At 43.0% G+C, this 27,889-nt stretch overlaps 2 protein-coding genes across 4 annotated transcripts in view; one reads left to right on the top strand and one right to left on the bottom strand.

Annotated features, from left to right (window-relative positions):
• DNAJA1 (DnaJ heat shock protein family (Hsp40) member A1) lies at positions 1-27,595 on the bottom strand. Of its 2 annotated transcripts, none has more exons than XM_073598700.1 (9): positions 27,446-27,595; positions 14,475-14,647; positions 13,510-13,690; positions 12,847-12,951; positions 11,920-12,147; positions 7,290-7,404; positions 4,693-4,808; positions 4,487-4,587; positions 1-905 (listed from the first exon to the last, which is right to left on the bottom strand). In XM_073598700.1, the coding sequence occupies exons 2-9, from the start codon at positions 14,604-14,606 to the stop codon at positions 678-680; spliced, it is 1,206 nt and encodes a 401-aa protein (XP_073454801.1). In that variant the 5' UTR covers positions 14,607-14,647; positions 27,446-27,595; the 3' UTR covers positions 1-677. The 2 variants fall into 2 exon arrangements, with proteins under 2 accessions (XP_073454801.1, XP_073454810.1); XM_073598709.1 differs by lacking the exon at positions 27,446-27,595 and adding an exon at positions 27,275-27,389.
• Positions 27,595-27,889, top strand: part of APTX (aprataxin) — a 65,623-nt gene continuing 65,328 nt past the window's right edge. For both annotated transcript variants that reach the window (XM_073598733.1, XM_073598724.1), the window contains exon 1: positions 27,595-27,747. The gene's annotated coding sequence lies outside the window, so the exon portion shown is untranslated. The remainder of the gene's footprint in view (positions 27,748-27,889) is intronic.

The following is a 27,889-nucleotide window of genomic DNA, read 5'->3' as shown; positions in this document are numbered from 1 at the left end:
TTTTAATTTTATCAGGTAGACCTTTATTAAATACAGTGCAATATGACTATGTTCACACTCACTTGCAAGGGTGAAACTTCTGAAGCATGTACATATTCTTCATCACCAAATGTTAGTGAACAAAAACCAGTAATGATAAATTAAGACTGTACAAGACAGGTAAATGAAGGCCATAAAAATGGACTGAACACACATATACATCAACTGAGAACTTGTCTATTTAAACTAAATCTAAACGGAGCATGAATTTTACTAAGATTTTCAAAGTCCGCTGAAGCCATTGTAAAAGTAGAAGTGAAAGTTAAATGACGTTGTCAACAAAAGTTTATAAGTTATTAATACACAAGGGTAGATTGTATAACAAAAATGAACTTTTCTGTATGAAGCTATGGAAGTTTGAAACTTCTCAGAATCTTTTATTGATACACATTTGATCAGATATTAAAACATGAAGGTAAACTGAGTGTCCGCATTTAAAAAAAAAAAAAAATTGATTCAATAAATTTCACAACAGAAGCAACCTAGAATTCACTGCTCCACAATGATTTCTAGGCATCTTCAAAACAAAAAGTAAATGCCGGCACCAAGTGGACCTCAAGCCAAAAGAATGCATTGCATTTTTTTTTTTGTTTCCCAGCATTAAGTTCCCTGGAGCATTAACACAAGTTACACTTGACCTAAGAAGTCTGGCACTGTACGCCACCTCTTGGGTGGCCATCATCATCATCGTCATCACGATAAGCCTCGCCATTGTAATGTGAACGCCTCTGTTGAGATGGGTCAAAGTCCATGAGTTCAGCTTGCTCCATATCCTCAGTCTCTTCAATGGCTTTTCTTGCAGGTAGGAGGCTTTCAAGCATGGGTAGCTTATCTGGTGAAATGAAGCCACTGGATGGAAAATTGACCTAGAAAAGTAAAATCACAGTATTGTACATTTAACAAAGGTTTAGATCCATTAAAAAAGGGAACTTTCCATAGATCTTAAAATAAACATAATAATTCACAAAAGTTTAGCACAGTCACATCAAATCGCTTATGCACAAGTTTGCTTATGTCTAAATGGGTCTCTAATCATCACTCTTCAGCGTTTATAGGACTTGAGTACCAAAGCAGTCCATCCAGTGCACCCCCCCAATTTTAAAAAATGTGTCAAGTATAGATCTAAGTTTGCTCCAAACATGTTTAAATTGTTTAAATTCAACTTACTACCTTTGCTGGAAATTTGTTCCACACAACTATTTTTGAAAAAAAAAAAAAAAAAAATTGAAAATGCCTAATGTTGAAAATAAAGTCGCCCACCCCACCCCCAAACCTTCTTCACGCTTTTAAACATTTGGTCCTAATTCACACTGAACATAGCTTTGAAATCGTGTGACTTCATCTGAACTCGCACGATTTCAAAGCTACATTTCAGTCAGACTTCAGAGGCGACTTAAAAAGACATTGGTGCTGGATCATGCACAGATGTCTATTAGGCCCCTTTCACACTGGGGCGGTGGGGGCGTCGGCGGTAAAACAGCGCTATTTTACTGTAGTTTTTGCGGCTGTATTCGGCCGCTAGCGGCGCAGTTTTAACCCCCGCTGGGGGATGAAAAAGGGTTAAACCCGCTCGTACAGCGCAGCTATAGCTGCGCTGTCCCATTGATTTCAATTGGAAGGAGCGGTGAACACACCGCTCCTTCACCGCTCCAAAGATGCAGCTTGCAGGACTTTTACCGTCCTGCCAGCGCACCGCTTCAGTGTGAAAGCCCTCGGAGGCTGTTTAGGGGCGGTTTGCAGGCGGTATTTTTAGCGCAATAATGCCTACAAACCACCCCAGTGTGAAAGGGGCCTTAAAGTTTCCAAAAGTAGTGCAGGAACTACTTTTAGAAATCGGTGTGACATTGCACTGATTGGGAACGCGTCTATTATCAGCAATAGGCTGCGATTTGATCTGTCAAATTGCGCTGATGTGAACGGGGGCTTAAAGTATATATATGACTCCTTACCTTGCAAAAAACCCACCCCGTTTAACCATTTCAATACTTGACACTTAAGCCCTTCCTGTCCAGCCCACTTTTTTAGCTTTCCGCACTCACTTTGAATGACAATTACATTGTCATACAACACTGAACCCAAATGAAAGGTTTAGCTTTCATTTGGTGGTAATCAAATCACCACTGGGTTTATTTTTTGGAAAATAAAAACGAGGAAGGACTGGAAAATAAAAAAAAAAAAAAAAAAAAAAAAGTGTTTTTTCTTTATGAAGAGATTTGCAAAATGTAGGTAAAAAAAATGTAAACCGATACATGTCTTTGAGAAAAATAACCCAAATTATTGTGCATTATTATTTAGTCTGTAAGGAGGGATAGAGAAATGAGATACACATATACGTCCATATATATTTGGACACAGGCACAAATTTTCATACTTTTGGCTCTGTATTCCACTAGAATAAAATTAAAACAATTTAAAATGAATTTGAAGTGCAGACTTTCAGCTTTAATTCAAGGGGAGAATTATTTGATCCCCTGCAGATTTTACAAGTTTGTCCACTTGAGAAATGAAGGGTCTATAATTTTTTTTTTAATCATAGGTGTATTTTAAATGACAGAAATTCAACCAAAAAGCCTGAAAAACATAGAAAAAGGCTATAAAGTTACAGTTCAGTGAGCAAAATAAGTAATTTGATCCCCAAGCAAAACATGACTTTGTACTTGGTGGAAAAACCCTTGTTGGCAAGCACAGAGGAAAGACGTTTCTTGTAGTTGGTGACCAGGTTTGCACACCCCTCAGGAGGTATTTTGGTCCAACTTTCTATATAGATCTTCTCTAAATCCTTAAAAAGTGGATGTAAACCCTCATATACCCAGTGAAGTGAACAGCCTCAGATGATACAAATCTCCCAACATAAGTTTTACATGTATATCTGCTGCCTTCAGCTTTATATACTGTTTAGAAAGTGCACATCATATTGAGATTTTCTCTTCCTGGTTAGCAATGCAGTGAAGCCTGGGTATAAAGCCAAATCAGCTGATTGGAGGAAAGGCACACACCCCCTCTCATAGGTAGAGACTTCCAGCTCTGTTGAATAGTTCAGGGCTCTGCTAATCTATAGCATCCACTCCAACACAAAACTCAGGCTGCTTTTATCATATGTGACAGAACTTGTCAGGCTGATAACAGTAAAACTGAGCAAGAGACAGCTACAGGAAATAGTGCTTTGAAGAAAGATAAAACACTGCAGATATGTGCCCAGCTCAAAATTTAATGAATCCATGTTAAACGTTTCTTGGCAACTCAAAGTTTCAGCTCCCTCCATAAATATTCTATAGGATTAAGGTCTGGAGATTGACTAGGCCACTTCATGACCTTAATGTGCCTCTTCTTGAGCCACTTCGGTGCCTTGGCGGTATGTTTTGGGTTATTTTCATGCTGGAAGACCCATAGTCAGTGTTCTGGCTGAGGGAACAAGGTTCTCATCCAAGATTTTACAATCCATTGGCCCCTCAATGCTGCAAAGTCGGCCTGTACCTTTAGCAGAGAAACCGTCCCAAAGCATCACGTTTCCACCTCCGTGCTTGACTGTAGGGATGGTGTTCTTAGGGTCATAGTCAGCATTTTTCTTCCTCAAAACATGGAGTCGAGTTAATGCCAGAAAGCTTAAATTTGGTCTCATCTGATCACAGCACTTTCTGCGCATGTGCCTTTTTGAGGGGGAAGAAAAATGCTGACTGACCCGAAGAACACCATCCCTACAGTCAAGCACAGAGATGGAAACATTATGCTTTGGGGCGGTTTCTCTGCTAAAAAGGTAGACTTTGCTGCATTGAGGGGGCCAACGGATGGGACCAAGTGTTGTAAAATCTTGGATGAGAACCACCTTCCCTCAGCCAGAACACTAAAGGTAGGTCATGGATGGGTCTTTCAACATGACAATGACCCAAAACATACCGCCAAGGCAACAAAAGAGTGTCTCAAAAAGCACATTAAGGTTATGGAGTGGTCTAGCCAGTCTCCAGACCTTAATCCTATAGAAAAATGTATGGAGGGAGCTGAAAAATAGCTCAAGCTCTGTCAGAGTAGATGGAGAGCATCTGAACAGCAATTTTCAAATTTTGCCAGATTCTCAATAGTCAGAGACCCTGGTTACCCCTGCAAACCAACCATTTAATCTAAATCAGCGGTCTCAAAACTACTGCCCCTTTGTTGCCTCTATCCGGCCCTTGGGACAACGTGCCTCCAACTAACACCAATGATGAAGCACAATTCCTCCCATAGATGCAAACCATGTGGCACTATTCCTCCTCCTAAAACCTACAATGGGGCACTATTTCCCCCTTACAATCAATAATGGGGCAGTGTTTACTACCACCGATGCCAGGACATTTTCTACTCACACTGGCCAGTCTGGGCTCCGCAAAGCCTGAAGGACAGTAAGCCTGCCCTTTGATTAAAAAGTTTGGAGACACCCGATTTAAAAACGGAACAACCTTATTCAACCTACCTGGAATTCAACTATAAGGCGACCCTTTTCGTATGGTCGGCGGAAGAAGGGCATTCCTTCATTTAGCACACATTTAATGTCTCCATGTTTGACTACTTGGCCTGCAAACCAGATACAAAAAATAAATGTTGTAATAATAAAGTCCATAATACTGTTAATTGTTGGTTTAAACATAACCATTACGCTAATGCTCAGGACAAACTTACCAGGATGAGAAGTAATAATAATGGTCCTGTTGTCCAAAGTTACAATGGGTTTCTGAAATCCACACAGAGCCTCTACAAGCTCTATTTCCATGTGCATTAACAGATCTTCTCCTCGTCTACAATATAGAGCAAAATATAAAATGCAATAAACTGGAAAGTCATCAGGAGGGGGGGGGGGGGGGGGGGGGAGGAAGAAGGACACACTGCACGATTCTGGCCAAAATGAGAATCACGATTTTCTTTTGCTTAGAATAAAGATCACGATTCTTGAGGGGCAACATCTTTCACATTATACAAATATAAAAAAAGTTGGACTAACTTTACCGCTTTTTGTATATATATAAAATTTGGGGGTTCTAAGTAATTTTGTAGCAGAAAATAATGATTTCACCTAGAAACCAAATGTCAGAAAGGTTTAGTGTTTAAACTTCATTTACACACAGTGAAGAATATAGCAATACTTGGCAGACTGCCTTTTTTTTCTTCTTTTGACAGCTGTGGCTTCAGAACAGAGAATTCTCTGCATAGAAAGAATCAGGAGATACTTTTTCAAAATTGCAAAGGGGGGGGGGGACATACACACCTCACAAAACTGTGCGTAAACGTGTGCATGATCGCTACAGAGCCGCAAAGAAATCACAGTAGCTTTGCAGCTCCGTTTGAGGAACCATATACGGCATCCCGCCCAGATGGTCACCTCCTGATGGTGAGTGAAAGCTGCTAGTGATTGCCATAGAAAGCTTGGAGCAACAGTCATATCTGCACGTGGTACAGTCACTATTAAAGGTGGAAAACACCAAAGTATTAAAAAAAGGCACAGATCACAGACTGAAATTTGATTGCTTTACTGGCTTACAGTGCCTTGAAAAAATATTCATTCCCCTTGACAAAATGTGGAAAATATTAAAAAAAAAAAAAAAAAAAAAAATTTTATTGGTCCATCACATAAAATCCCAACACAAAGTTGAACATAATTGTGACGTGGAAGGAAAATAAATGTGAAAAGTGTGGCATGCATTTGTATTCAGCCCCATCAAAACTTTGTAGAACCACCCATCACTGCAATCACAGCTGCAAGTCTTTGGGTCTAGACTTTGGGCCATTCGAACACATGAATATGCTTTGATCTAAACCAGGGATCTTCAAACTACGGCTCTCCAGCTATTGGGGAACTACATGTCCCATGAGGCATTGTAAACCTTTTACATTCACAGACATGACTATGAACAATGGGAATTTTAGTTCCTGAACAACTGGAGGGCCATAGTTTGGAGACCCCTGATCTAAACCATTCCATTGTAGCTCTGACTATGTTTAGGGTCGTTGTCCTGCTGGCAGGTGAACCTCCGCCCCAGTCTCAAGTCTTTTGCAGACTCTAACAGGATTTCTTCTAAGATTGCCCTGCATTTGGCTCCATCCATCTTCCCATCAACTCTGACCAGCTTCCCTGTCCCTGCTGAAGAAAAGCATCCCTACAGGATGCCGCTGCCACCATATTTCACAGTTGGGATCGTGGGGGCTTGGAAAAACAGCTGTATTTATAGGGAGATTAAATTACACACGGGTGGACTCAATTTTTTTTAAAACCATTTATCTTCTTCCTTCCACTTCACAATTATGTGCCACTTTATGTTGGTCTATCACATAAAATCCCAATACAATACATTTACGTTTTTGGTTGTAACATGACAAAATGTGGAAAACGTCAAGGGGCATGAATACTTTTTCAAGGCACTTTTTCTGTGTGTCCACAGATGAGTTATAATAACAGTTTAAAAAGAGGAAGTAAACCCTGGTGGGTTTTACTTCCCATTTCCCTGCAAAGGTAAAGCATAATGGGCTACTATGCGTCACTTACCTGACAACGAAGCCCACGATGTCTGTTGTCCCCACTATCAGGGAGCGTCCATCTTCGCCCCTCTTCCTTCTGGGGTTGCAAACTCTGGCTCTGACTGGCCGGAGTCATGCGACGTCACTCCCGCGCATGTGCACGAAGCCGCCAGTCAAGGCATGACCCCTAATAGATGTGCCCTTTCTAAAGTGCGCATGCGCTGTAGTAATTGGCGCTCGGGTCTTTCGTAAATATCTATCCTTAATATAGGCTTACCTGTAGGTAAAAGTGGTTGTACAGGGTGTATAACCACTTTAAAGGACTTATTTAATATTTTGTTTGTATATGGTTTGCAGGAGGCACTGCATCATTTGTTTTAGGATTTACACTAAGGGTTTGTATATTTACCTTGCTAGCTGCCTGCACCTCCAATTGCTGACTTGCTCTCATATTGACCCTAAATCATGTGCACTTTCCTCCTACCAAATACATGTCCCTTAGATTGGACAGAATGTGTGGGAATAGGGAATGCAGGGAAGTTTTGTCGTAGCAGAGGAAAGGATGCTACATACAGGTTACAAGCATTGCCCACTCCCTCCATGCATTTAATAATCTTGTGTATAATTAAGCCTGTGACCACGGCCAACATTCTTTTGTAAACTAGGAGGTTTTAAACAGAAGATAAAATACACAAATACAGGCTTATACTTCAGACATTAAAGTCAGTAAAGTAAAAAATCTCAGATACAGTTTAACAGTCCTTTACCTTGTAAATATGGCATTATCCTTCTGGTCAAGTACAATAATAATATCTCCTGGCTCCAGACCAGGTTCTTGGTCTCCTTCACCAGCAAATGTGATTTTTTGACCATCCTTCATACCTGTAGTAATAAACAGTACAGGATTTACCTTACAAGATGTCCCCAGCATAAACGTTATACCTTACCTAACACTTGTGTATATCGTCGCAACATAGTACATGTCTGATAATATAGGACTTTCACTCCCGCTAAAATTAAGCCAGCAATAGACAGCTTCTTTCCTGCAACCACATTGTTGACAAGGATATCCCTCCGACGGAGCCATTGTGTTGTCCCGGCATGTAGAGGTGCACCAAAATTTTGGTACCAAAACTCAGTTTTGGCCAAGAGCATCCTGAAATTTTGGTACACCTCTACATGCGATTATAGCTCCCTGCCAGGAGAACACCTCCACGGGAGGGATATCCCCATCAACACTGACCGATAGGGGAATCAAGTGGGTTTTGGGGGATATAGAGATAAATTGTATTATAAAAAACTTACTTTAACCACTTCAATACAGGGCACTTGGTACACCTTCCTGCCCAGACCAATTTTCAGCTTTTAGTGCTGTCGCAGTTTGAATGACAATTGCGCAGTCATCCATCACTGTACCCAAATTTTTATCATTTTGTTCCCACAAATAGAGCATTCTGTTAGTGGTATCACCTCTGGTTTTTATTTTTTGCTAAACAAAAAAAAAAAAAAAAAAGTTTTGCTTTTGTTTCTGTTATAAAATTTTGTAAATAAGTTCTTTCACTAATGGGCACTGATAAGGCGGCACTGATGAGGTGGCACCAATGGGCAGGCACTGGTAGGCAGCACTGATGGGCACTGAAAGGCTACAAAGATGGGTTTTTGGGGGTGGCACTGATAGGCATTGTGAGTGGGCACAGATTGGCAGCTGCCTGGGCATTGATTAGCATTTCCCTGGGGGTCTAGGGGGGCATACCTGGTCGTCCAGTGTGGATGGCCATCCTGGTGGTCCTGGGTGAGATCCGAGGGGGGGCTGCACTGATAATCAGCACAGACCCCACCACAAACCCCCCCCCCCCCCCCCCCCGTCAGGAGAGCAGCCAATCGGCTCTCCTCGCGTCTGCCAGACGAGTGAGGAAAAGCCGATCACCGGCTCTTCCTATTTACATCGTGATCAGTCGTGACGAGACACGGCTGATCACGTGGTAAAGAGTCTCCGTCAGATCGCTGTGATGCGCGCCCCTGGGGATTTTTTGCCATTTCCGGCACCTTATTCCTCCAGCGGCAATAACATCATTTTCGGGAGGGGGAGGGTAAGGGGCTATGAGTGACAACAATCCACGCAACACCCTGCACAAAAGCTTTTATCAAGAAAAAAAAAAAATCTATGTGCAGTGGGAGGTGATTAAGTACCTTCAAGGGTAAAATTAAACGGCCAGGTTGCCCTTTCCGCATTCTGAGTGGACGATCAGGAACGCCCTCAGAACGAGTGCTTGCAGCGCTGAGGCTCAATCCTGTGATCATTATGATCACAGGATCCAGCTGAGCAGAGATTGGGATATGGGATCTGTAATTGGCCCACCCGATCACATGACGGCTGTGTCCAATCACAGCCGTCACAATGTAAACAGAGATGCGTGTTTGTGGAAGTTCTCCCCACTAAACAAATAAAAAAGTTCTCCCTGTTGAGCTCAGTGCGGGCGGGGGGGAATCTGCAGCTCTATGTGTGAGAATGATTTTATACAGAGCCGTTACAGATCCCAACAAACAGTACACCAAACACCACTGATACCCCCCCTGTCCCCATACACGTCAGTGTCCTGTGCACAAAACATCTGTCTGCACCCCCCATCACCGTCAACATCAAATAAACCCTGATTTGGGTTATTTTTACCAACTGCAATGTAGCATCATTTTTGGTCAAAGTTTATGAAGAGAATTTTACAAATAAGAAAAATGCATTTTTTTGCTTTAATTTGTATCGTAAAATATAAAAAACAACAAAACAAAAAAAACACCAAACAAACACACACACTCCCAGAGAGTCACCAGGGCATCCATTACCAATGCCTGAAGATGCCTAGTTTGGGACACAAATTTGTCTACATGGTTGTAGAATCTTGATGCCAAGAGAGCCACATCTGGTGTCTGCCACTGCAGACAATCTCTGCAAAACACATCCAGTTAAAAAGGGCCTGTCTCCTGGATTCATCTGCATTCTGGCTGCAGGGGGCCAGAATGTAAAGTTCGACCCAAGATCAGATCCACTGCTCCCTGAGCAGTGTGACTTGTCCCCATTTGATGGTTGGTGTATGCCACAGACAAGGCATTACATGACTGCATCCTGATGGGGTGACCCCAAAATGTAGAAATGAGCAGTGTATGAATTGAATGAATAGAATTGCCTAAAGTTCCAGGATGTTAACTGGCACCTTCTGCTTTGACTACCACTTTCCCTAAAATGATAGGTCCCCCAAAAACGACTCCCTAGTTCAACAGGCTAGCATTCTCAGTTTCCACCATTTCAGAGCTGGCCTGGCTTTATTAGGGGGTCAGACGTATTGGCCGATCCAGGGCAGATACCAGCTTTCCCAGCACCTTCATGCAAGGCCAAATCGAGGGACTTTATGACCTCAGGGACACCACCTAGGACCAAAAGGACAGGCACTTTTGCGGTGTCTAGGACTAAGTGCCAAGTACTTCAGATGTTGTGTTCCAATAATGCATAGGGTATGGCTGAGCAGATCATTTTGGGGGTAAAACACCTGGTGAGCCCAACCCTGCATAATCACTTCTTGCAATGTAGGATGCACTGAAAAAGGATTTAGGATTTTGTCCGTCAGGACCCAAAAATCAGAAACCTCCGGAGAAGAGGATTCTGGAAGTGGTGGACATTGTGCACCATTGTCCTCTAGAAAGCTCAGGAACACAAAATCCCCTTTTGTGAGGACTCCAGATTCTCAGCAACTTAACATCATCTAGTTTTATTGAACGATCACAAAATTACAATTTAATTCATTTCTAATTTACTGCAGTTGAACTGCAGTGACATGAGGGGAGGTATGAAAAAAAAACACAGCATGTCTGCATTTTTACAAAAAGCACTGCAACCCACCTCAAGGCAGGGTTGTAGTGTAATGTAAATTAACAGAGCTCAAAATGAAGTGGTGGGAACAAGCCTTGAAGCTACCACAATTTATGCAGAGTATGCCCAGTGAAATAATGAGCAGCAATTCACTACAGACAGTTCAGCTGAGGAAAAAAAAAAAATAAAAAAAATAATTTACATGAGGAGGGTTTTAGTGTAGAGCATAATTTTCTAGTTATGGTTGGAAATCTAACAGCATTGATCTCCTAGCACTAAAAAGCCAATGTATCAAAAAGCCAAGGCTATATTCACAGTACAGTTATGTTGGGAAAAATTACATCAGCACTTAAAAAAACGGATGTATAGTCAAATTTTTATCTTAGCTACAGGTAAGCCTATAAGGCGGCTTACCTGTAGGGAAAAAAAAAAAAATCCCTAAACCTGTACGGTTTAGGAGCTATTCCCCTTGCAATGAGCCGCTGACTGCGGCGGCACATGTGCACAGGGGATTCTCGGCTGAAAGCCCGGCAGATGCCGGACCTTGCCGGAAAGAAGTCTCCCGTGCGCATGCGTGGGAGTGACGACATTGCGGCTCCGGCCACTCACAGTTCTGTAGCCGCGATACCCAAAAGACACGCTGAGGCAACATGTCAGCTACCTCGGCGTGTACCAGGTGAGATACCAATGCCTCGTTCTAAGGTATTTCATAATGAGCTAGTATGCGGTGCATACTAGCTCATTATGCCCTTTTCCTTACAGGTGTATAAAAAAAAAGTGTCAGCGGGTTTACTACCGCTTTAAAGTGCAAGTTCACCTTTACAGAAAATCTGTAAGGTGAACACTGGAGACCCTTCCCATCGGCACCTGCTCCCACTAACCTGGAGTCCAGGCGATCTCCTGTTCTGACAGATCGCATAGCTGCTTTACCAGTCTAAAGATTTTAAATCCTAGCGGTTCTCTCACCTGCGGTGACAGGACGGGCTACGCAGGTTCTGATTGGTCAGTGCCACAAACGTGACAACGCCAAACAATTAAAATGCTCCTATACATACCTCATGACACGGTAAGTTTAGAAGATTGAGTCGCTGGGGATTTCTAAGCCCTGGACCTGTGAAGTGGCGACCTGATGTGACAGTGCGGGTGATCGCCGGTCTCCAGGTCAGCGGGACTGGTGGGGATGAGGAGAGGGTCCTGTGCAAGTTCACCTTACAGATTTTTCTTTAAAAAAGTATTCTCAGGAATAGTTTGTGACCGCAATGTGTCACTGGAAGAATCTAAAGTTTACTGACAGATAACAAAAAAAAAGCAACAAATGGTACAATCTGCAGATATTCTCAAGAAAGCAGAGTCAAGCACCTGAACTGTTTTTACAAAGGAAAGTTTGCACACTGGTGCATGGCCAATTTTAGCAATGTGCCCCTCTCTTTCTAGCATTAAACAAAAAAAAAAAAAAAAAAATAGTTCCTATAAAAAGCAGTTACACTTCTGGTAAGTTTGTAGTTTCTGTGCGAGTACTTCTCAAATCCACTAACCTTTGTCAATGTGAACTTCAAGAATCTTTTTCTCTCTGACAATTTTTCGCCCATTGCAACTCTTGCACCGGTCTTTTGGATTAATCCTTTCACCTTGTCCTTGGCACTCTGGGCATACAGACTGGATCTGCTGAACCATTCCAGGTCCTATTTGATGGATCCTGATCTGCATACCACTACCTCTGCAGTTAGGACAGCACTCCACAGCTCCTTTTCTGCCACCACGACCTAAATAAGAGCAAATAAAAAAAAAAAAATAAATATTAAAAATAAATAAATATAAAAAGCATACCCCACAAACTAGATACACACTACAATGGCAAGCAGAAATAGCATTTAGGAGGAGAAAAACGAAAAAAAAATGCTGGAGGATCAACTAGCTGGCTGAAATACACCCATGATTGATTGTGCACAGCATTACATCTGCAATTAACAGAAGCTGACAGCAACAGCCAAAGTGGCTCTTCATTCTTTCGGCACTTCCCCTACTCTCCACCCCTCCTATCCTTAAATAGCACTGTCTTTTTTGGGGTGTTTATTCACCCAAATTTTTTTTTATTAACATAAAATCTCTATCGAGCAGCCATACAGCTTTACATTTGATGCCAAACATGTTTTCCAGTACTTAGTTGTCCCCTTGCTTTATTCCAGACAAACCTGATACATGCTGGTGATCTAAACATACATTTATGGGGAAAAAATTAAATAGAAATTTGACAGTAGAAGTAACAATCACAGTTTCTCTCCATGTATGAAACAGCTATAATACTGTTTGAAAATTATTCACTTGTAAATCTTAAAGCAGTAACAAGATTATGCCTCTTGGGTACTAATAGTATAAGGTCATATTCATGTAAGAAAAAAAAAAAAAAATTCTCATCTGCGATGGCAAGGTTGTTGCATTTTAACCATTTTATACCCACATACCTTCACATTTGTCACATATGGTATTCTTTTGCAGAGCCAATTTTCTTGTTGCCCCATTATATAGATCTTCCAGTGAGACTGATAGCTGGTGGACTACATTTTTACCTGGAAATAAAATAAAACACCTTCAGTATACAACCCAACAGCAATGACTTAATTATTCATTTGCTATGGTTAAAGTGATTGTAAAGCCAAAAAAAAACCACCCCATACACCTGCAAGACAAAGGCATAATGAGCTAGTATGCATCGCATACTAGCCCATTATGAAATACTTACACCTTAGATCAACATTGTTGCAGCGGTCCCCGTACACCGCTGTGACATGTCTCCCGGAATTATTTCCAGGTTTGTGGGCTCTGGCGCTGTGATTGGCCGGAGCCATGATTGCGTCACTCCCGTGTGCATTGTGGTGACGTCACTCATGCACGCAGGAGTCGCCGGTCACGGCCCAGGCCCTTTAGAAATGGCACGATCAAGCCATTTCTTCAGTGCATATGCGCCGATGACAGCGCAAGCGTATAGGGTAAATATCTCCTAAACCGTGCAGGTTTAGGAGATATTTACAATACCTACAGGTAAGCCTTATTATAGGCTTACCTGTAGGTGTAAGTGGTGTAACAGGATTTACAACCACTCTAAAAAGTTCATGCACACCAATTACCTCTTCTTTCTCTCTGCATTCTTCCTCCTCCTCCAAAGAACATGTCAAAAATATCCATGGGTGAACCAAATCCACTTCCTCCCATGCCTCCTTCTTTAATAGCCTGTTCTCCACCTTTGTCATACAAGTCCCTTTTCTTCGCATCAGAAAGTACTTCATATGCTTGTGAAATCTGTTTGAACTGTTAAAAAAAAAAAAAAAAAAAAAAAAAATGTTCATAGTTGGCACATGTAATCGAACATTTCAACTTCTGGTGCAGTCAGCAAACGCAACACTATTCTGTCATATTAGTTTAGCAGCACCAAGGAAGCAAATAAGAGAAGTACAATATTAGGGTTTGCAAAGGCCAAGTTCACCTTTTGAAAACATAAAATGCACATATTTTTACAGGTAAAAAATATGCATTTATTTCTCCTGCACACACTGCCTAGGGCTCTCTGGCCGTACCTCTAAGTGCAGACAGTTCCTGAACTGTTGGCAGTGTGAACGAATTACAGGCATACTAATCAGTGAGCCCTCATTCAAACTACGAATCCATCTGCTGCGGGGGGGCAGACTGGACATGTAATTTTTCATACAGATTCCTATGCCCCAAATTTAAATTGTGACAGCAGGTGTTGGGAGAAGACCCCCCCCCCCCCCATCTGCTGTCACAGTGGAAAATTAGGGGTGTGACCTAGTAACATGTCACACCCTAAATACGCCCACAACTTTAAACTGAGAAAAAAAACCCACTATCGCAGGCTGAAGACAAAGCATTTCCAAAGTTACTTGTGTTATTTTGAGTCATCAATTAGCAAGAAACTGTCCTGTTTTTCACTGTACTGCTAAAAAAGAAAAAAAAAAAAAAAAATGAATAAAATACTACCAATTATCACATCTATACTGTGATAGTACTGCATTAGGAAACTGAACAATGCATATATAGAGCAATAGAAAAGCACTTCTGCTTCACATAAATTTACCTTTTCACCTTCATTGGGGTTCTTATCTGGGTGATACTTGAGCGCAAGTTTTCTGTAGGCTTTTTTCAGTTCATCTGGGGTAGCATTGGGTTTAACGCCCAATACATCATAGTATCCAGTTTCTAACACCATTTTTCAAAGTGCGAAGAAGCAACAGTTTCTTCAATGCAAACCTAAAATAAAAAAAAAAAAAAAAAAAAGAAGGAAGAAAAATTACAATATCTGACAAACTGCAATAAAGCATTTGTGAAGAAATACATAAATCCACACACAACACCAGAAATGTATTTTTCCATAGAATAAAAAATAAAGTAGCTTTACGTTTTTAATGAGCTATCGGACTGCACAGCCTCCCTTCATCTTCCCCTTTGCATGGACAATATCTCAATTATCAATGGACAGACAACCAAATAATCTCAATCACAGCAATTATGTTTTTAAAGCAAGGTTCAAGCTTGGAGCCCCTATCAAGTAAAGCAGGGCTGGAGGCAGGGTGGCAAATAAAGAGATGCAATGCAGGCTTTCCTTTGGCACAGTGGCCTGTCTCTCCAAGCAGCAAACTGTCCACGCAAGCACAGATCTGCTTCCAATCTTGGCATGGTTTGGCTGAAAGGTGGAAGAGAACTGGCAGTATTATCAAGTTATTAAGAATTTAACCATTTGCAAACTGCCTAACTGTAAATATAAGTCATTAATTTGACCTTAAATACTGGGGTTATGGCAGCAGCTAGCCACCATAACCCTGGTATATTTACAGCAGGCGGCTGGCTTTCATATAAAAGTGATCCCAGCGACATTTGCCACGGAATCACTTTTTCCAGTGACTTCTGGGTTTACTGGAGCCAACGGTGAACCCGGAAGCGATCCAATAGGTGGCTGGGCAGGAAGTCAAGAGTGCAAGATAGCCCTCAGTTGGCTCTATGCCCTCTAAGGTCTGGAGCGATGTCTGATGTCACGTCTGCCCTTCTGCCTCACGGGCTTAAAGGGACCCCCCCCCAGGTCAAAATTACTGTTTTGTTTTTAAAGGGTGAATGAGAGATGGGGTCTTTCTGACCTTAGATCTCTCAATAAAAAAGGACCTGTCATGCTTATTTCCATTATGAGGGTTGTAATGGGGGGTGTTGGGGGGGTATCATTTTAAAACGCCCCATTCCTGCGAGCTTACGCGCAGAAGCGAACCCATACGCAAGGCGCGCCCATGTGTAAATGGTGTTCAAACCACACGTGTGAGGTATCACCGTGATCATTAGAGCGAGAGCAATAATTCTAGGGCAAGACTTACAACTCTAAACAGGTAACCTGTAAAAATGGTTAAAGCGTTGCCTATGGAAAATGAAGTACAGTAGTTTGTTGCCATGTCACAAACGTGCGCAATTTTAAAGCATGACATGTACGGTATCCAATTATTGGGCGTTACATCTTTTACATTATACAAAAAATAATTGGGCTAACTTTACAGTTTATTTTAAACATTAAAGTGGTTGTACAGGCAGAAGGTTTTTTTGTTTGTTTTTTTTTTTTATCTTAATGCATTCTATTAAAGTGGATGTAAACTGGATTTGTTAAATTTGAGCTGGGCACATATCTGCAGTGTTTTGTTATTGCTCTTCTATGTCCTGTAGCTTTGTCCTACTTCTTTCTTCTGCTATCAGACTAACAAGATAAAGGCAGTGAGAGTTTTGTATTGGGGAGTATGCTATAAATAGATTAGCAAAGTCCTGAATGATTCAAGGGACAGATCTGAAAATCTCTATTTATGAGAGGGGGGTGTGTGCCTTTCCTCCAATCAGCTGTCTTGGCTGTATGCCCAGGCTTTACTACAGTGCTAACCAGGAAGAGAAAATCTAACACGGTGTGCATTTTCTAGACAGTATACATGTAAAACTTATGTAGGGAGGTTTGTCCCTGTGCATCATCTGAGGCTGTTCACTTCACTGAGTATATGTGACATCCAATATGAAAAAACAAAAAACAAAAACATCTATGTCCACAAGTTCCTCAGCTGTCCGGGACGCTTCTCCTGATTGGCTGAGACAGCAGTGGCGCCATTGCCTCCCGTTGCTGTCAGTTAGCCAATCAGAAGAGCGAGCGGGCAGGGCCGATTTGGGTCTCAGCGTCTGAATGAACACAGCTGCGACTCGGGTGCCCCACATAGTAAGCTGCTTGCTGTGGGGGCACTCGACAGAAGGGAGGGGCTAGAGAGCCAAAAAGGAGGAGGATCAGGGCTGCTCTGTGCAAAACCAACTGCAAAGAGCAGGCAAGTATAACATGTTTTCTTTCCCCCTCAATAAAAACAAATATGAGACTTTACAAACACTTTAAAGTGTGTTTTAAAATCAAAAGACCACTGCGCAAATACAGTGACCTAAAATATCACATTGCAACAACCTCCATTTTATTCTGTAGGGCCTCAGCTAAAAAATAAAAAGTATATAAATGTAAAAAGTATATAATGTTTGGGGGTTCCAAGTAACTTTTTTTGCTAGAAAAAGATTTTTACTTGTAGAGTACGCAAATATCAGAAAAGGGCCTAGTGTTAAAGTGGTTAAATGAAAAGAAAGCTTTACACAATGTATAAAATCAACTTTAACCACTTCAGCCCCGGAAGGATTTACCCCCTTCCTGACCAGAGCACTTTTTACAAATTGGCACTGCGTCGCTTTAACTGCTAATTGCGCGGTCATGCAATGCTGTAACCAAACGAAATTTGCGTCCTTTTCTTCCCACAAATAGAGCTTTCTTTTGATGGTATTTGATCACCTCTGCCGTTTTTATTTTTTGCGCTATACACGGAAAAAGACCGAAAATTTTGAAAAAAAATGATATTTTCTACTTTTTGTTCTAAAAAAAATCCAATAAACTCAATTTTAGTCATACATTTAGGCCAAAATGTATTTGGCCACATGTCTTTGGTAAAAAAAATGTCAATAAGTGTATATTTATTGGTTTGCGCAAAAGTTATAGCGCCTACAATCTAGGGTACATTTTCTGGAATTTACACAGCCTTTAATTTATGACTGCCTATGTCGTTTCTTGAGGTGCTAAAATGGCAGGGCAGTACAAAACCCCCACAAATGACCCCATTTTGGAAAGTAGACACCCCAAGGAAATTGCTGATAGGCATGTTGAGCCCATTGAATATTCATTTTTTTTGTCCCAAGTGATTGAATAATGACAAAAAAAAAAAAAAAAAAAAAAATTACAAAAAGTTGTCACTAAATGATATATTGCTCACACAGGCCATGGGCATATGTGGAATTGCACCCCAAAATACATTTAGCTGCTTCTCCTGAGTATGGGGATACCACATGTGTGGGACTTTTTGGGAGCCTAGCCGCATACGGGGCCCCGAAAACCAATCACCGCCTTCAGGATTTCTAAGGGCGTACATTTTTGATTTTACTCCTCACTACCTATCACAGTTTTGAAGGCCATAAAATGCCCAGATGGCACAAACCCCCCCCAAATGACCCCATTTTGGAAAGTAGACACCCCAAGCTATTTGCTGAGAGGCATGTTGAGTCCATGGAATATTTTATATTTTGACACAAGTTGCGGGAAAGTGACAATTTATTTATTTATTTTTTTTTTTTTGCACAAAGTTGTCACTAAATGATATATTGCTCACACAGGTCATGGGCATATGTGGAATTGCACCCCAAAATACATTCTGCTGCTTCTCCTGAGTATGGGGATACCACATGTGTGGGACTTTTTAGGAGCCTAGCCGCGTACGGGACCCCGAAAACCAATCACCGCCTTCAGGATTTCTAAGGGTGTACATTTTTGATTTCACTCTTCACTGCCTATCACAGTTTCGGAGGTCATGGAATGCCCAGGTGGCACAAACCCCCCCAAATGACCCCATTTTGGAAAGTAGACACCCCAAGCTATTTGCTGAGAGGCATGGTGAGTATTTTGCAGCTCTCATTTGTTTTTGAAAATGAAGAAAGACAAAAAAAAAAAAATTTTTTTTTTCTTTTTTTAATTTTCAAAACTTTGTGACAAAAAGTGAGGTCTGCAAAATACTCACTATACCGCTCAGCAAATAGCTTTGGGTGTCTACTTTCCAAAATGGGGTCATTTGGGGGGGGTTTGTGCCACCTGGGCATTCCATGGCCTCCGAGACTGTGATAGGCAGTGAAGAGTGAAATCAAAAATTTACGCCCTTAGAAAGCCTGAAGGCGGTGCTTGGTTTTCGGGGTCCCATACGCGGCTAGGCTCCCAAAAAGTCTCACACATGTGGTATCCCCGTACTCAGGAGAAGCAACAGAATGTATTTTGGGGTGTAATTTCACATATTCCCATGGCATGTTTGAGCAATATATAATTTAGTGACAACTTTGTGCAAAAAAAAAAAAAAAAAAAAAAATTTGTCTCTTTCCCGCAACTTGTGTCACAATATAAAATATTCCATGGACTCGACATGCCTCTCAGCAAATAGCTTGGGGTGTCTACTTTCCAAAATGGGGTCATTTGGGGGGGGTTTGAACTGTCCTGGCATTTTATGCACAACATTTAGAAGCTTATGTCACACATCACCCACTCTTCTAACCACTTGAAGACAAAGCCCTTTCTGACACTTTTTGATTACATGAAAAAATTATTTTTTTTTGCAAGAAAATTACTTTGAACCCCCACACATTATATATTTTTTTAAAGCAAATGCCCTACAGATTAAAATGGTGGGTGTTTAATTTTTTTTTTTCACACAGTATTTGCGCAGCGATTTTTCAAACGCATTTTTTGGGGAAAAAACACACTTTTTTACATTTTAATGCACTAAAACACACTATATTGCCCAAATGTTTGATGAAATAAAAAAGATGATCTTAGGCCGAGTACATGGATACCAAACATGACATGCTTTACAATTGCGCACAAACGTGCAGTGGCAACAAAATAAATACATTTTTAAAAGCCTTTAAAAGCCTTTACAGGTTACCACTTTAGATTTACAGAGGAGGTCTACTGCTAAAATTACTGCCCTCGATCTAACCGTCGCGGTGATACCTCACATGCATGGTGCAATTGCTGTTTACATTTGACGCCTTAGCGCGAGAGCAGGGGGGACAGGGGTGCTTTTTTTTTTTTTTTTTTTTTTTTTCTTTATTATTTTTTTGCTTTTTTATCTTATTTTAAAACTGTTCCTTTCATTTTTTTTTTTTTTTAATCATTTTTACTGTTATCTCAGGGAATGTAAATATCCCCTATGATAGCAATAGGTAGTGACAGGTACTCTTTTTTGAAAAAATTGGGGTCTATTAGACCCTAGATTTCTCCTCTGCCCTCAAAGCATCTGACCACACCAAGATCGGTGTGATAAAATGCTTCCCCAATTTCCCAATGGCGCTATTTACATCCGGCGAAATCTAAGTCATAAAATGCTCGTAGCTTCCGGTTTCTTAGGCCATAGAGATGTTTGGAGCCACTCTGGTCTCTGATCAGCTCTATGGTCAGCTGGCTGAATCACCGGCTGCATTCTCAGGTTCCCTGTTGAGACAGGAGAGCCAGAGAAAAACACGGAAGACGATGGGGGGGGGGGGGGGGGGCATTCTCTCCCACTGCTTGTAAAAGCAGTCTAGAGGCTAATTAGCCGCTAGGATTGCTTTTACATGAAAGCCGACCGCTGGCTGAAAAGAATGATACCAAGATGATACCTAAACCTGCAAGCATCATTTTGGTATAACCACTCAAAGTCGTGAATGCTGTACCTGAAGACAAAAATATGGCTAACAATAAAGCACAGTAAATGGTAAAGTATAAAAAAATTGCATACCTGAAAAGCAAACATGATAAAACATAACAACAATAAAACATTGCAGAATAGAATACAGTAAAAAAGAGCAGAACAATAGAGAGAATAGAGAGAGAGAGAATAGAGAGAGAACAATAAAACGACAACTATTATTTTTTATTTTATATTTTTGTTTGTGTTTTTTTTTTTTTTTTTTTTTTTTTTTTTTTTTTTTTTACACTTTTTTTGTAACTGTAACTTTTATAACTGTAACCGGTTCCAGGTTCGGGTCTCTCAAAATGCGATGGCATCTTGGGAGACCCTGTGAAAGTGTGTCCTAGTCTGTGCAATGCTGTACCCTACGCTAATACTCAGCTAGTGAATGGTAGCATTCAAAACATTCACCAATGCAAAGACCAGGATTGTCAGGACAGGAGGGACAATAATAGCGGGTGTCACGCCTATATCCGCGCTTACTGCAGACACGACATCTTTTTTGGGGGAGTTCGTTGGGTAGGGGTACTAGGGGGAGGACATAAAGAAAATGCCTCTCATGCAGCCGACTGCATTTGGTTGGGGATGTGAATGGGGGAAGTACGGGCGCTGCAGAAGCGGTGGGTTCCCAATTAGGATTGGCGAATGCAGCAGGAAGGGCATTATGGGCACGACGGGCCTGTGTTTGTCTTCTTTGTGGCAGCGGGACACTACTTGTGCTTGCCACCTCACCAGCTTGAACTGCACTTATGGGACTCGCCACGTCACCAAGTGTTACTGCAGTGCTGGTTTGACTACGACCGGGGTGTACTAGGCCGCTGGCGCTTGCCAGTTCACCAAAAAGCTACCAAAAAAACTGTTAACGATCGCAGGGATCAGGCCTGACTCTGCGAACGCTGCAGTTATGCGTTTAGTGTTTTGTAAGTGACAGTGATCGATCGATACTGCACTTGGGTGGGCTGGGCTGGGCCGGGCGGAGGGGCAAAACGCAGGTGCTAGCAGGTATCTGGGCTGATCCCACTAACACTGCGTTTTTGGGAACCCTAAACTGCTGGGGATGCCAGTATAGATCTGATCGGATCAGATATTGATGCGTTCAGATACTATACCACTAAGGGAGGTGTACGGTGCGTGCGTGGGTGTTAGCGCTACTGGCACTAACCTGACGCTGCCTGGGGCTGGTGCTTGCCATTTCACCAAAACGCTACCAAAAAAACTGTTAGCGATCGCAGGGATCAGGCCTGACTCTGCGAACGCTGCAGTTATGCGTTTAGTGTTTTGTAAGTGACCGTGATCGATCGATACTGCACTTGGGTGGGCTGGGCCGAGCCGGGCGGAGGGGCAAAACGCAGGTGCTAGCAGGTATCTGGGCTGATCCCGCTAACACTGTGTTTTTGGGAACCCTAAACTGCTGGGGACGCTAGTATAGATCTGATCAGATCAGATATTGATCCGTACAGATACTATACCACTAAGGGAGGCGTATGCTGCGTGCGTGGGTGTTAGCGTTACTGGCGCTAATCTGACGCTGCCTGGGGCGACGCATATCACCGCCGGGCGATCAGGGGGCTAAATCTTTATTCGGCGGGTGCCCTGACACTATAAAAAATAAACAAACTAACCAGCGTCACCCGTAACGGTTATACAGTGATCAGTGGTGAAAGGGTTAACTAGGGGGCAATCAAGGGGTTAAAACATTTATTCGGTAGTATATGGGGGTCCCTGTCGCTATAAAATGCTGACGGCGAACCTAAATATTTACCTCACTAACTAGCGTCACCAGCGACACTAATACAGCGATCAGAAAAATGATCGCTTAGCGACACTGGTGACGGGGGGTGATCAAGGGGTTAAAACTTTATTAGGGGGGGTTAGGGGGGTATCCTAGACCTACAGGGGGGTAATACTAACTGTCCTAACACTGTAAATGTCACAAACTGACACCAATACAGTAATCAGAAAAAAAAAAAAAAAAAAAAAAAAAAAAAAAAAAAAAAAAAAAAACCTGCTGGTGTCAGTTTGTGACAGGGGGGGGGTGATCGGGGTGTTTTGTGTGCCTGGCATGTTCTACTGTGTGTGTGTGTGTTGTGCACTCACATTACAGTCTTCTCTCCTCGGCCCGGAACGGAAAATACCGAGCCGAGGAGAGATGACATCATTTCCTCTGCCTCTGTGTACAATACAGAGGCAGGGAAATGATCCCATTGGCCAGGAGCGATCGCGAGGGGGGGCCACGAATGGATGGCCTCCCCCTCACCTCCGATCGCCGGGGGAGATTTGCCGACCGCCGCTGGCACCGGGGGGGGGGGGGGTCCGATCGGACCCCCCACCCGCGGGCAGGCAAGGACGTACATGTAAGTCCTTTTGCCTGCCCGTGCCATTCTGCCGACGTATATAGTCGTGCGGCGGTCGGCAAGTGGTTAAGCTACTTTCACACTGAGGTGCTTTACAGGCACTACAGTGCTAAAAAAAGCACCTGCATATCCTCTCCAGTGTGAAAGCCTGAGTGCTTTCAGGCTGAAGCGATGTGCTTGCAGGACAGTAAAAAAAATTTTTTTTTTAAAAGTCCTGCAAGCAGCATCTTTGCAGCGCTGTAGGAGCGGTGTATACACCGCTCCTAAAGCGCCCCTGCCCATTCAAATCCACAGGGCAGCATTGGCAAACTGGCGCTTTGCAGGCAGTTTTAACCCTTTATTGGCCACTAGTGGGGGTTAACCACCCCTCTAGCGGCCAAACAGCGCCACTAAAACAGCACTAAAAATAGAGCCGCTTTACCGCCGATGCCCGCTCCAGTGGGAAAGTAGCCTAAAGGTTTTTTAGGGTTCACATACACTTTAAGAGGATCTTGACATGCATGGAAAGCCAAGACAGACACCTGCTGAAATCTATCAGTAATTAGATGGCAATCCTGCCCTTGTCCATGCAAATTAAGATCAGCTGGTTCAGTCTCAACTGATGGCCTATAAAAAAAAAAAAAAGGTTACTCATTACCAAGGTGTCACCCAAGAAACCGCATGATGGTCGAATGGCGATTTGCCAGGGGTCACTGAATCCTGGGCTGTTCCTGAAGCCGCACCACTCTCCCAGCCGCCCTGCTGGGCTGTTCCTGGAGCCAGCAGCCGCCCATTTAGTTCACGGCATGGCTGGGGGGCAGAGACTGGAGGTCAGCTGACTGGTGAGGAATGTGAAGTGGGAGGGGCAGGAGACCCCATCTCCTGATTTCGGCATAGGTGTCACTGCAAAGTCAGACAGTGAATCTGGACACACAGTGGAGTAATACTACCTGTGATTATAGTTGCCATTAAAAGTCCCCACTACAGTTCTCAGATGAGCAGATGACCTTGATCAAGAGCACCCAAGTTGGCTGATCAGAATCAGAACTCCCCCCAGCACTGCCACTCATCCCAACTCCTCCCCCCCAGATCCTGGAACTCCATCAGTCAGCCTTAGACAGACATGAGAAGTTAGCTGAAGGCTCCAGGAGTCTCGGGGAGCATGAAAACTTGTCACAGGAAGGGTATCATGTAATAGAAAAAGGGGGCTGACATAGCGCCATACCTGTCCCCCATTGGGTGGTTTGAACCCAACAAGCCTTGTTGACTTAGGTGGTATATGCCCCGCCAAGTCAATATTATCTGGTAAGCCTCCTCCCCCTCTCACAGTGGTGGTCCCACCACTTGGTAAATTTTATCAAAAGGGTCGCAGCACGAGAAAGGTTGAGAACCATTGCTCAAGACCTTCAGAACCCTATTGTTGCAAAAACATACTGATGGCACTGGTTACAGAAGAATTTCAAGGATCCTACCAATGCATTAACACCTACAACATCATCACAGCCCCAGAAAAACAGCAAATAAAGTTTCCCAAACCTTCCCCGTTCATTTCCTGACTCTTGGAGTATGCATGCATAGCCCTCCCAAACTCCCTTGCCACACACAAAAAGTCTATGGCAAGAGGCCTGCTAAACCTCTTAGAAAAGCCTTTATCAGCATGAAGGGTATACCTACACTGTCCAAAGTGAGGAGACATTGGTTAATCTTTGCAGAGTGATGGATCCCATGTGGTCAGTGTGCAGAGACGCCACCGGAGCAGCACCCAAAAAATAATGCCTATCACTATATTTAGCACAGACTAAAGTGATTTTCAAAAACCTCAGCAGCCCTCCAGATAGAACCAAGCTGGACCAACATAAGCAAAATTCTTGGAGTACTACTTTAACCGGTTCCTGACCAGCCGCCACAGATAAACTGCAGCAGGTTGGCTCTCCTGGGTGAGCCATCGTAGCTGTACATTGGCTCTTTAAGGCGGTGTAGGAGGTGCGCCAGCGTGTCCCCAAAGCGAGTGCCTGGCAGGAGCGATGACCGCCGGGCACCCGAAAACTGGGATCTGTGTGTGTAAACACACAAATCCCAGTTCTGTCAGGGGAGAGGAGGCAGATCGTGTGTTCATACTAAGTATGAACACCGATCGGTCTTCTCTCCTAGTCAATCCCATCACCCCCACAGTTAGAACACACCTAGGGAACAGTTAACCCCTTGATCGCCCCCTAGTGTTAACCCCCTTCCCTGCCAGTGACATTTATACAGTGAATCAGTGCATTTTTATAGCACCGATTGCTGTATAAATCTCACTGGTCCCAAAAATGTGTCAAAAGTGTCCGATTTGTCTACCACAATATCACAGATCGCAGCCATTACTGGTTAAAAAAAAAAATGCTATAAATCCCCTATTTTGTAGACTCTATAGCTTTTGCGCAAACCAATCAATATACGCTTATTTTGATTTTTTTTACCAAAAATATGTAGAAAAATACATATCGTCCTAAACTGGAGGAAAAAATAAATAAAATTTGGGATATTTATTATAGCAAAAAAGATAGAGTTTTCAAAATTGTCGCTCTTGTTTATAGCGCAAAAAAACAAAAAAAAAAAAAAAAAAAACGCAGAGGTGATCAAATACCGCCAAAAGAAAGCTCTATTGGTGGGGGGAGGAGAAACATTTTGTTTGGGTACAGCGTCTCACATTTATCAGTTAAAGCAACGCAGTGCCGTATTGCAAAAAATGGCCTGGTCAGGAAGGGGGGGTAAATTCTTCTGGGGCTGAAGTGGTTAAGCAGCTCATCCACGGCCCCCACTGACGAATCCCCACTAGAGGACATAAGAGCTCGGGCCACCTAACTGCTTGCTGCACAAAGGCCACATATATATGGCCTCTGAAACAAGCCGTTATATTAGTATAATTGCTGCATTGTATTTTTTACAGCTAGTGATCAGCTTTCCAGTAAAAATGATCCAAACAGCTTTACAGCCACCTGATCACTTGGATAGCACTCAGAGGGTGCCCTATGTGAGGGCATCCTCCTGTGCACAACCCTCTTCAGATCACCCCACAGATTTTCAAGCAGATTCAGGTCTGGGCCATTCTAAAACTTTAATCTTCTGGTGAAGCCATTCCTTTGTTGATTTGGATGTATGCTTTGGGACGTTCTCATGCTGAAAGATTAATACTGGCCATACACTATACGAAAAATCGGCCGAAATTCGGTCATTTAGACCATTCGTTTTTCAGCCAGTTAATGGGCACAACGGAACAAAAAATTTATTTATGCCCACTGAACGATTTATTGGTCATTACATGATAGCACCATCGTTTGCGCTCATGGCCGAACGTTCGTTTTTCGAAAATAGGTTCGGACGATTTTTCGTATAGTGTATGGCCAACATTAGTTGCTCTTCATGTGCAGCCCACACATGCAAACTTTTTTGAAAAGGTTTAGGCATCTAAAATAGCCTTGTAGGAGGTGGTAAATGTCTTTTTGCATGTGTGCAAGCAAGGATGTGGCATTCCCTTCCACAGGCGGTGGTCTCAGCGGGGGGGGGGGCATTGATAGTTTTGAAAAACTGTTAGATAAGAACCTGAACGACCGCAACATACAGGGATATACAATGTAATACTGACATATAATCACACACATAGGTGGACTTGATGGTCTTTTTTCAACTTACATGTCTACTATGTAACAGGGCACAGAAGACCAAGGTTTTCTTTGAGCCCCTGCAAAACGCATGAAAAGGGAAGAAAAAAAAAAAAAAAAACACCACACACACGGTGTAAATGAGGCCTAAAGGTGAAGGCAAATCTAACCCCACCTATCTTTTTCAGCCATGGAAACTGCCATCTTAGCTTCCGTTTGATCTGCAGTTGCCATGGTACCACGTGATCAGTTATGACATCAGCCATTTGATTGAGGGCACAATGTGACAATCACATTCCTATCACTCTTTTTTTTTAAACCGTTAAATCAATTGCTTTTGTTCTGCTTTAACTACACCTTTAAAAACAATTAGCAAAATCCCACAAGACAGTATTGTAATTTTGGTGTATGCAACTCTAAGACCCCTTTCACACCGAGCCGCCTAGGGCGTCAGCGGTAAAGCAGCGCTATTTTTAGCAGCACTATTCGCTCGCTAGCGGGGCAGTTTTAACCCCCTGCTGGCAGCCAAAAAGGGTTAAATCCGCCCACAAAACTCTGCTCCGGCGGTATCGCAGCGCTGCCCCATTGATTTCAATGGGGAGCAGTGGCGAGTTCACCGCTCCAAAGAAGCTGCTGGCAGGACTTTTAGTGACGCCCTGCCAGCACAGTGCCCCAGTGTGAATGGAACCTCTTTTTTTCAGGCACTATTTTTAGCGCTGTAGCGCCTGAAAAATGCCCACAATGTGAAAAGGGGTCTTAGGACTGGATGACTCCACAAAAAGCCATGTGTGCTGGAGATAAGCCACTTCAGTCATGTACATTACACAGCATAGACGGCCAGACGATGAATCCCGGCCTGTAACGCTCTCTCCTAGCGATCAGGGGTCTCTAGGTTGTCAGCAGTCCTCCGCCGCTAAGCATTGTGGGTGAGGAGCGAGCGGTCTATGGGTGAGGAGCGGCCCTATGAGCACACGCCGACCCTCTTCTATGGCAGCTCGTTATTCCCTCACTATAACAAAGGTGACCCGCCTCCAATAGGCCGCTATCCCCCCATTCACACACGGTATACCTCTTCTCACACACATGACAGCTTACCTTTGGCGCAATATTCCACATATAAATAGGAATCAGTAGAAGAGCGATATTGTGGAAACGTTAGCAAAGGTCACGCACCGAGACCGTTAGACACAGACAACCGCTTCTAATAAATAACCTCCGTCCCTCCAATATTATTTCACGAGCGCCCTCTCGGACTACAATACTCACCGAGCGAGACAGCCGTGCCCGTGCCTTTCCTCTCACTAGCAGCTTCTGGAAAGATCGAACGCAAAAGCCGCATCCGGGAGCTTATGCAAAAGAGGAGGCGGGGCCGGCCAGGGCTGACGTTATTATTCACCGGAACAGGTGTGCTTCTTACTTCGCGTGGAACGCAGCGTTGTGCGTGCCTGGCAGCGGCGTGACGTCGCTGTGAATTGTACGCTTACACGTGGCTTGCAGCTTGGCTAATGCGCTAACGGGTTGAGTAAAGCCAACGTCTTTATGTCATCAGCTGGGGCGCTACACATTGGGTAAGAGGCTACACGATATGGACTATAGTATGGAACAGGCACAAAGATATATATATTATTCTCAGGGTGCTGCGTGTTGTATGGAAGCTTTCTGTAGCTCCTGTACAATCATTTAGCAAGGTCCAATGACACCCTTATTGCA

The sequence above is a fragment of the Aquarana catesbeiana genome, linkage group LG01 (assembly GCF_042186555.1).
Source record: "Aquarana catesbeiana isolate 2022-GZ linkage group LG01, ASM4218655v1, whole genome shotgun sequence".
Taxonomy (NCBI): Eukaryota; Metazoa; Chordata; class Amphibia; order Anura; family Ranidae; genus Aquarana; species Aquarana catesbeiana.
The sequence above is the reverse complement of the archived record's forward strand: the minus strand, read 5'-3'. Positions and strand labels throughout refer to the sequence as shown.

Coding starts and splice junctions, on each gene's coding strand:
- DNAJA1 (XM_073598700.1), bottom strand. CDS start 14,606: ATGGTGTTAGAAACTGGATACTATGATGTATTGGGCGTTAAACCCAAT. Junction 13,691..14,474: donor ACCCCAATGAAGGTGAAAAG/GTAAATTTATGT, acceptor TTTTTTTAACAG/TTCAAACAGATTTCACAAGC. Junction 906..4,486: donor GCCTTATAGTTGAATTCCAG/GTAGGTTGAATA, acceptor TTACTTTTCTAG/GTCAATTTTCCATCCAGTGG.